This window comes from Loxodonta africana, chromosome X, assembly GCF_030014295.1.
Source record: "Loxodonta africana isolate mLoxAfr1 chromosome X, mLoxAfr1.hap2, whole genome shotgun sequence".
In the NCBI taxonomy this organism is placed as follows: Eukaryota; Metazoa; Chordata; class Mammalia; order Proboscidea; family Elephantidae; genus Loxodonta; species Loxodonta africana.
In genome coordinates, this window is record NC_087369.1 from 5,176,406 (window position 1) to 5,187,145 (window position 10,740).

A 10,740-nucleotide genomic window follows, 5' to 3' on the forward strand; every position below is an offset into this window, starting at 1 on the left:
TGGAATACAATTTTTTTCAAAAAACACTCTTAAACTAAATACAAGAAGAGTGCATTTCATTGTATACAAAATAACATCCATAAAAATATTAACAAATATAAAACCACATTTGCTCCTGGCTAGTCCCTACAGGCTTATTTGTTATAGTCAAGGACTTTCCGAAAGGTAAAATTTGGCTTGGACTGAGAAAGTAAGAAACACTGATGAAGACAACTCCATAGTGAAAATGAAACTTTCATAGGCACAAAGGAATTCGAATGACCCCTTCTTGGAGGTAGTACTGCTTTGTTACACACTGAGAAACTTTGTTCTTTTATCACTGACTTTCAGAAATTTGCTGTTTGAAATTACAGAATTAAGAATGAAACACCCCCCTTTAGACAGAGTAGTCTCTCCACAGTGAGATCTTATATGTGATATGAGGTGTGATGAACAAGGAAAGGCTTTCTCACACTCCTGACATTCCTAAGTCCTCCACGATGAGTTTTTATATGTCTTCTGAAGGACGAGAAATCACGAAGGCCTTCCCACATTCCTTACATTGATATGGCCTCTCTCCAGTATGAACTCTTCTATGTGTCACGAGGTCTGAGGACTGTCTAAAGGCTTTCCCACACTGTTTACATTCATAAGGCTTCTCTCCACTGTGAGTTCTTATATGTTTAGTGAGGAATGAGACCTGACTAAAGGCTTTCCCACATTGTGTACGTTTATATGCCTTGTCTCCACTGTGAGTTCTTCTGTGATTACTGAGATGTGAGGAACAATTAAAGGCTTTTCCACATTCCTTACATTCGTAAGGCCTTTCTCCACTGTGAATCCTTCTATGTACAGTGAGGTTTGAGGATTGCCTAAAAACTTTCCCACATTCCTTACATTCATAAGGCCTCTCTCCACTGTGAATTCTTATATGTGAAGTGAAGGTAGAAGAATACTTAAATGATTTCCCACATTCCTTACATTCATAAGGCCTGACAGCGCTATGAATTCTCCTATGCAAAGCGATGGCTGAAGAATACCTAAAGGCTTTCCCACATTCCTTACATTGATATGGCCTTTCTCCAGTATGAATCCTTCTATGTGATATGAGGCCTGAGAACTGCCTAAAAGCTTTCCCACATTGCTTACATTCATAAGGCTTCTCTCCACTGTGAGTTGTTATATGTGTAGTGAGGGTTGAGACCCGACTAAAGGTTTTCCCACATTCCTTACATTCATAAGGCCTCTGCCCAGTGTGAGTTCTTATATGGGTAGTGAGGTGTCCTGACTGACTAAAGCCTTTCCCACATTCCTGACATTCATAAGGCCTCTCTCCACTGTGAGTTCGCATATGCTTAGTGAGGTATGAGGGCCATCTAAAGGCTTTCCCACATTCATTACATTCGTAAGGCCTCTCTTCACTGTGAGTTCCTAAATGTGCAGTGAGGGCTGAGGAAAAACTAAAGGCTTTCCTAAATTCCCTACATTCATAGGGCTTATCTCTGTTATAGAAAAGGAGGGATAAAGGGTCACTAGAAGAACTTTCTTTACATTCACCCTTGTGACCTCTCACATGTGTCCAAAAGGACGAGAAACTACAGAAATCTTTCCCATACTCATTACATTTATACTGATTGTCACTAGTGAGTGTTGTCACAGGATTCTTAAGAGTTGAGATACAAATGAAATCCTTCCCACATACCTCACACTTATGGGGTTTCTTGCCACTAAGAGGTCTCATAGGAGTGGTACCACCACAGGCTTCTCTAGATGCAATAAACTGACAGGCATGGTGGTTATGTGATGAGGGATCCATGATGGCTTTTTCACAGTCAGAGCATTCAAAAGGATTTACTTCTGGAGGATTTCTTTTCTGCACGGTAAGATTTGGAACCCGGCTGAAGGTTTTCCCACACTGATTGCCTTCGTTACTTTCACAGAGGTTTTCTACTGTATGAATTCTGTTAAAAACAGGTAACATGTTGGAAATCAATTATTTCCACTTCCTCATTACCAAACAAAGTGAACACGCAGTTTTTGGCTTGACTTCTCTCCTGTTTCATAGTTTAAATCATCTAGCAGAAATACTACCATAATTGTCACTGTTTTTCTAAAATATGAGGCTTTCTGATCATTGTGTGTAAGTGAAATATGTTTCAAATACTCAATGTCTGACACACATTTATGAAAAAGTTGTGAAAATTCCCTGAACACGTAAGTTTACAGCAAAGTTTATACATATACAAATATACATACACATATATATTTATATATGTATGAGTACATGTCAGGGCTTTGAACTGGTTCGTATTACTTCAAAAATTGCCAACGTAAATAAGGTCAGTGTTTGCGTTGAATATCTGCTGCCCATCGGATTTAAACCTGTGTTGGAAACACCACAGGGCCCTGAACAAAGATGGCAGGCAATCTCATAGGTTTCAACGCGTGTCGCTCCGCACAGTACTGTGAATAATCCCACCGGCATGGATTCCAAAAAAGTTTCAGGAACCTGCTGCAGAATCCTGAATAGCAGGAGTATGACGAGAAACACACATTCAAAGCAGTGTAGTGGGACACCGTGTTTGTGCAGGGCACCGCCAACTGTTCTCTGCTCAGGTCAAAATCCAACAGGCAATAGGTTTGGAGGCTATGCAATGCGTACACCAACCTTCTTTATGTTTACAATTACTGAACTGTTGTGAAACAGTTGGAAACCTTGGTATACACACATGAACATACGAATGTGTATTTTAAGGTCATCACAACTCAGGATTGTCTCGTGAAGCACCGCTTTCTCTTCTTTGAATGACACTCACCTCAAACGTCTCTCTTGGTTTTTATGATCATCTTTATTACTATGTAATTCAGAGATTTCTCCTAACGTGGACGACCAGATGTTATTTTTTATGTATCGCATCATTATATGTTTCCTGGGTAACTTTTCTCCATCCTTAAGGTTTCCAAAATCTGACCCAATAATTCAAGTTGAGGTTCGCGATATGAAACAAACAGAAAGAAATTATTAGGGGAAAAAGGACCACTGTTAATAAAGACGTAGCCACATTTCACGGTTTCAGCACTTTACCAATGGTTTAGAAGCAATTTACTAGGACATACTTTTAGGAACCTTGAGAGTAATGGTGACATGAATAAGCGTAATTAGAGCTAAGTAGAAAGATATTGGACACGATATACATGTAACATTAAATGAGAAAAAGGATCCGCATGACCGCAGCTGTGAAAGGATCACTAAAGTCAGAAAAGGAAGCTCAGGTTTCCATGAAGTTGTGTCTCTGGGAAAACAAATGTGTAGAGCTGACATGGTGCTCATGAAGAAACGCTTATCATGAGGGAAGTCAGTGAAGAGTAATGAGGAGTTCCTTGATATTGAGCCAATACTTTGCTCTTCAGGGTCTCTGAAGATAGACAGGTGTGGGTTGATTTGCAGCAAAATAATCATGTCAAACTTGTAATCAACACAGTAATACTCTACGTGGTCCCAAAATACAATACCGTCTGTACCCCAAAGTGACCCCTAAAGCCAATGCTTACATTTACAACACTTCAAGAGCCTCAAGGCTTTTAATCACAAGAGAAGTGAAAGCTAAGTGTAATACATAGTGCTTTGTGTTCACGGAGAAGCCAAGATACATGAGCTCTATAGACCAAAGGACCATGCCTGCTTTATTTAATGATTCATTCTCATTGCTCAGCCCAAATTCTGGAGTAAAGTTAATGAGTAAAAGAGGTTTGCTCACTAAAGGAATAACAGAAAAAAGAAGAAAAAAAAAGGAATCTGTTCTTACCTACTGAGGCCAGGTTTCTGAAGGTTTCGATCATCACATCTCTGTAGAGTTTTCTCTGAGTAAGATCCAGCAAAGCCCACTCTTCCGGGGTAAAGACCACAGCCACATCCTCAACAACCACTGAGTCCTAAAACATTGACACATTCTGCATCAGCGAGGTACCATGGACTTCAGTGTGTACAAGAATGAAGGGTGAGGCTGACAGTCCTGGGGAACAGAGAATTCTTAGGGATTTGACACAAGGTTCTGTGTACTATCAAGGTCTACTCTACGGTATGGCCATCAGCCTCGTCCCTTCACTAACTACATTCACTTCCTCACTGATTGCTTTCTGTCTCACAGACGTCCAGCACTGAAATTATCTCTCTACAGTTCGACTGCAACCAATTGCACTTGTATTCTCCTCTCTCTTTACCGTCTGGAATGGTTAGAAAACATAGCAGACATTAGAGAAATGCTCTCATTCAGATCTTCACTTCCTTGTGAACAAACAATTACCACTCCTTCCGTAAGCCCTACCAGAACACACTCAACAAAACATAAAGCACCGGGTGGAGACAGGATGATGTATAGTAACTGGTAAACACTGCAGAAGGGCAGTTTTGCTTTTGTTTCTCACAACCATGGGAGGACCAGGGGCCAATATCAACACACTGGCAACCCAAACACTGAGCTGGTCATATTTTCTTCAACTCTTGGAGGTCAGCATGTGGCTGATTCAAGTCAGGAGACTCTCATTCAACAGAGAGCACCAAGGCCCAAACTGGGGATGTCACAGGTCCACAAACACAGTCTAATGTTAGAAGACGACAAGGAGCACAACCTCTGCAGAAACAAGGACAGCACGCCCTTGTGTTTCCTCAGTGACAAAAGGTTACCATTTCCATTTGGAAACCCTGGTGGCATAGTGGTTAAGTGCTACGGCTGCTAACCAAAGGGCCAGCAGTTCAAATCCGCCAGGCACTCCTTGGAAAGTCTACGTGGGCAGTTCTACTCTGTCCTATACGGTCGCTGCGAGTCGGAATCAACTGGATGGCACTTGGTTTGGTTTTTCGTTGGAATGACTGTAAAACATGATAAACGTAATCAGTGTCACCAAACTATACATGTAAACGCTGTTGAATTGACAAACATTTTGTTAGGTATAACTTCTACTACAAAAAAATTAATATTATAAGGAGAGCTGAAATGCAGAGAGTTTACCGGTTAAATTGCCTATGAAGCCTAGGAAATAGACTTACACACCAGCCCTCTAGGGGCTGCGCTTCAGAATTCTCTCATATTCGCAGCCCCTGGAAGGCACCTAAACATGACTACCTGAACCCTGACCACTGGAAGCCCCTGGTCTGTAAGAGTGACCTTTCTGAAACAGCAGGAATCCGTTGGGTTCCTCGTGTCAAGAGGAGAGAAAAGGCTGCTAAAAGACGCCTTCAGTGCTAAAACAGAGTAATTTTAGAGAAAGAAGACTCCTCTTGTCAGGGAAATGGTGACGTGAGCAGCCTATGTCATCTCTAATCCATCCTGGTATGATCGGATGACAGCAACTTTGAACCAGAGCCCAAAGCCAAAGGTCTCCTCCACTGCAGTGGGCGAGGTATATATTTTGAACTCACCAAAAACCCTGATATTTATTATAGAATAATGATGAAATGTCCCATGTACTGAGCAACTGTGATTTTTCTTTCATGACTCTTCTAAGCAGATATTATTTCAGACAGGTCATAGCTGAGTAAAGTTAGAGATGATCATTTAATCACATCCTCAGTGTTTCCCACATGGAACTCTGCTGAGCCAGGATCACAATGCAGGTCAATTTCTCTTTAAAGTCTAAATTGCTGACAACTCCATTTCTGTCCATATGCATACAGTTTTGTTGTTATGTTTGCTGTTACCGTCCAATAACACCACAAAAAAAATAAAACAAAAACCCAAACCCACTCGATGATCTGAAGTCCTCGTGGATAATAGGAAGAGGAGAAAAAGGTAAACACTCTATTCAATTCATACAACCAGGACATACTTCTCCTGGCAAAGCCCTGTGTCTCAGACAAGACTTCTTCCCTCCAGACCCTTAATTGTGGCTACATTCATTCATTAAAATTGATTCAGGTCCTACTGATACAGAGGCTACTGCACATTGGCAAAGCAGATACAGCAATGAACAAAACGAACACCGCGATGAACATGGATAGTAAATTCTTTGAGTGGGGACAGTAAATTTAAATACATAAACATGTATTTATAACTATCATGTGGCAATATGTTCTATAAAAGAATTCAGGTCTTTGAGAAGAAACCGTTCTAGAAGGAGGAAACAGCCAGAGCACAGGTCAGAAGGTGTGAAGGTGTCTTGGATGTCTTAGGAAGAGCCAAAGGCCCCGCGTGGCTGGAGCAGAATGCAATGCAGAGGAAAAACCGGATTAGGAATCTGGAGGGGTGATTGGGGTCAGTGGGCTTATCATGTTCGGGGGAACTCGTTGGCAACTGAAAAGAATCTAGCTTTTAATCTTAGTGAAATGCTGAGTAATTTTACACTTTTGAGCAGTGGAGGAAACTGGTATGATACCTCTCAATCCTTTAAAGACTCAAAGTGCTCCAGTGCCTAGGGGGACTCAAGAACACTGTTCAGAGACATGGGACAAGGATGGCTCTAGAGGGTCGGGGCTCAGCCTCCACAGCCAGAGCTCCTCTGTCTTCAGATTCAGGACAGAAGACTCTGTTATTCAACACAGAACACCAAGAACCGGGACGGGGGGAGGGGGGATATTAACACCGTGTGATGCTACCTCTGAGAGTCACATAAGGAAGGTGACACCAGGTATTCAAATCTTCAAATGCCATGTATGTAGGGATGAAGGGCCCAGAGACAGTGGAGCAAGGTATTAGGGTGCCTCCTAGGGCTCAGTTCCTCAGCCTCCTCTGTCACTGTCTTCTTCACTGAAACCACAGTCCCGCAGCACACGGCTGCTTCCCAACAATTCAGATCCAGCCTCACCCACATAATGCTAAGGATAACCCAGTTCTGCGTAGAACTCACCATTTTCTTCTCCAGCTTCTGGGCGTCTATGGAATGACGTCTCTGACCCCAAGAAGCCACTTCCAGGAAGAGGGACAGGACTGGAAGCAGAGGCCTGGGCAATCTGGAGGCAGATGAATAATGTTTGGTCCACACACCAGTGACAGCAATTGAAATCCTTCCTTGTGATTGATGGATGTGCCAGAAGGTCGCCCTAGGTCCCCAGCTGCCTGGACTGGACTAGTTCTCCCTGCACCACACCTGAGGTCTGAAATAGAAGAAGGATGGGGAAGAAACAGTGTGGAGGAAGCAGGGAGTGACAGGCCTTTGGCCTCCTACCAGGCTCAGGGCAATGCTCCACCCTGAGGGCCTTTACACTAAAGGCAGAACAGGCTCCAGCCCCCACAGCACACACCTGCATTCTTCAGGCAGCTCCCCAGGCCTCTCCTTTCTGCAACAAGATCACACATGGAGGAATTTACCTCTCCCACAGCATGAGAAGCAACCAGGCCTGGCCAGGCTACAAAACTTGAACCTGATTTCCTCCAGGGACTTAGGGATTCAATGTTCAGGTTGTGGGCTTACCTATGTACCTTTGTTCCTGGTGTCAGATGTCACTGTTATCTGACATTAACATGGATGAAATTTTAAGAACATACTTTTCATATATTGACAATGAACTCACCCTGGTTCATTTATTTTTAAGTTATGTGCTGTTAAAACCTTCCACTGTGCCTTCTAAAACTTTTTCATCTCATTTATGACACTGTAATATCTGATCAGTATTTTTTCTGTTCCTTTGGAATTAACTAACATTTCTTTCTGCCCCTTGACTTGTCTCGTATTTTTTCCCCCTTCATTTTCAAACCATGAGAACACCACTCACTAAGATTTTGAGAAATCTGGGGGGATTCCTGAACACTTTTTCTTCCTGATATAGATCAACAAATAAATCAGAAAATCTTTATGCTTTCACGAAGGACCCGTCTCGTACTTCACTTCCTATTTCTTTTCACCCTGCTCCCTCTCCAGCTTGAGTCCTATTTCATTTCTTGGTCTCACTGTCAATGAATTCTCTGTTGCAAGATCTTTACACCAGTGTCTCCCCTCTACGAATTACCCTTATTTTTTATTTTCTGTAATACAGCTCTCTAATTTTAATTCACATCATTATTTCTCGACTAGTATTTCCAGCATAAACCACGAGCTTGTTCAGTATGTGGAAAACTCAAGTCCCATCCCAGAATTTCTCAATCAAAATTTGCATTTCAACCAGATCTGGGGGTTATGCACATTGACATTCAACCCTGAGAATCATTCAGTGATGTACAGGAATGAGCAGTCTATGAAGGGATGCCGTTTTATCCATCCACACCTCTATTGTATTACTGGCTATCTTCCTGATTCACAATCAATCTGCGCGTCTAGGCCTCCTCACAAAAAGTCTTCCTTAATTTGTTCATAACAACCTCCTGCCTGACATCATTCAATCATCGTTGTCACTTCCAAATTCTATCTGTGGCATAGGAAATGCTCAGTGCCCATCAGTGGCTGTCCATAGGCCTTCCAAAAGCCCAGAGTATTCAGCACGGTTCTAAACGACCTGTTCCAATCCAGCTCACACAAACCTCACCACTCACTTGTTTTCTCTGCTTTAATCATCTCCGACTTCCATCAATGAATGGATAACACTGGGTTCTCTGCTGCCTCAGGGATTTACACATTTATTTTTCCCAACTGAAATACTCTTTCCACTCCCACCCATACAAAATGGTATCAGCTCTACACAACACTGCATGTAGCTAAAAAAAAAAAACATTTTCTGAATCTTCACTGAGATAATTTCCCTTTTCAAGCAGTTGCACCTCGCTCTCGGGTTACGTCTTTATAATACAGATATCACATATCCTTAGTTTTTCATTCTTTCTTTAAAACTGTCTCCCAAGCTAGATGATAAATCTATGGGCAGACACTCTGTATTTTGTCTTCTTGTTCCTTCTGGCCTTTGACACTGATCATTGAGGACACACACAGATTATTACCTGTTATATATAGTCTTCAGCAGCACTATCCAAGAGTACTTTATGTGAAGATAGACATGTTCTGTTTCTGTACAGCCCAATATGGTAGGCACTAGGCCTATGTGCCTATTCACCACAGAACATATGACTAGTGGAATGAAGGAACTCTACTTTTAGTTTTAATTACTTTTAATTGAAATAGCAACACACAGCTAATGGGCATCACACCTCAAGTGAACTCACCAGACCCTTAAGCAACCAACAGAGCCGAGAGGGCATGAAAGCTGCCAGCAGCACAATGCAGAGCTTCACAGTTTTGGGCTTGCTAAAAGTCTGTCACATAGGGAAATGGAACATTGCACTCAGTTTGCTTTTATTTGCATCGTGAAGGTTAATGTCAACCTCAATTGGATTTACCTCATTCTGAAAACCTCAATGACATTTAAACATAGAAATGAGTGGGAATAACAGAGGAGACAGGAGGGGCACTTTCTGCAGAGGTGACATTTGAAGTGAGACAAGAATTATAGGAATTATTGAGTTCCTAGAGTTTAAAAGTTTTCCTCTAATCAGCAGAAATACTTGGTGCGAAGGCCGAAAGGCAGGGAAAATGTTGACATGTCTGAAAAGGTTTTTTCTAAAAAGATGTCAAGAGCCTATGAAATATGAGGGTGTTCTCAATTTAAGTCAGATGTGGAGGGTCTTGCCAGAGAGGGTAAAATATGTGGATTTTTTCTGGATATGAATGAGAGTTGGCTTGGTTTACATTGTTGATATCTGCCTCTTGCTGCTGGGTGGAGAGTGTACCTTCCTCTGAAAAGAGAAATAGGAGAAGAAAGTTCAGAGCTGCCTTCCTAAGGGAGCTCCCCTCTCACGGTAGCTTGGACTGTTTCCCTGAATGCAGTGAATGAATGAAGGCTGGTGCAGCTTACCGGCTGGGAAAGCCAGGTGAGAAGTAGATTTGTTCAGGTGAGATTTTAAAAGCTCTGTCTTGGACACGTTAGGTTTCAGAGCGTTACAGTCCTTAGTGTTCCAGGTGGGCTATGGGAAGGACTTGGTGTCTGAGTCCATTGGGACCCAAGAGCCTGAATCTCATCCTGTGGGCCGTCTTCTGCTGGCCACGAACAATCACACTGTGTCCTCTGAAACAGGCTGCATTCCCACTTCTGAAGCTGCAAGCTAAAGGAGAGGAAGAGCAGAGTGTTGGCACGGATGAGGCCTTTAGCAAATAATTAATGGTTCCTGGCACAGATTCTAATGTCTGACCGCAGACATTTGGTTTCTGTACTAAGGGACTGGACGAGCTTGATGCAGACCAGGGGCTGGTAATTACAGTCAACTTCTGGATGAAAAGCTTCTTTTTTTCTGCTTGACTTCAAGGCTGTGTGAAGACTTCTCCTGAGTGAAGACATCCCTTATTTTAACTGAACCCCTGCTTACACTTGTACACGTTACAGTGAATTCTTTAGATCTTTGTAAACACCCAGGCGTATTTGGAGGAAGCATGTGAACCTGCCTTTTTGGTAACTTTGAAAAACGCCAACATGGAACTTCATGTGGTTTAACCTGTTTCGTTGAATAAGAAATTAAATGACTACCGTGTGTGTGTGTGAGAGAGAGAGAAAACTAATAAAATTAAGAAAGCTTTCTTCGCTGGAAAAAAAAAAAAGCTGATATTGTCATGGTATCTGAGGAGCATTTCTTAGATTCTCACCGAGGAAAACTCAGTAGTTTTGAATGAAGGCTTGAATTTGACATGAAGTAACATGACAACGGTCATGTCTCCAAAGGAAAGTCCCATCCAGAATGGGAGTACTCCTAGAATATCTATCTCTAGAGAAGGAAACTAGGAGGCACCACATTATTCAACACCATGTTGAGATTAAAAGTGCTGTTTAATGATTGGTTTTACTGTACG

At 42.1% G+C, this 10,740-nt stretch overlaps 1 protein-coding gene across 1 annotated transcript; it reads right to left on the reverse strand.

Annotated features, from left to right (window-relative positions):
* Positions 1 to 345: 345 nt before the first annotated feature.
* LOC135228877 (zinc finger protein OZF-like) lies at positions 346 to 1,960 on the reverse strand. The gene has a single exon (XM_064278023.1). The coding sequence runs from the start codon at positions 1,958 to 1,960 to the stop codon at positions 488 to 490; it is 1,473 nt and encodes a 490-aa protein (XP_064134093.1). The 3' UTR covers positions 346 to 487.
* Positions 1,961 to 10,740: the final 8,780 nt, after the last annotated feature.

Bases quoted from the DNA above. Each gene is read 5' to 3' on its own strand.
- LOC135228877 (XM_064278023.1), bottom strand. From the start codon at position 1,960: ATGTTACCTGTTTTTAACAGAATTCATACAGTAGAAAACCTCTGTGAA.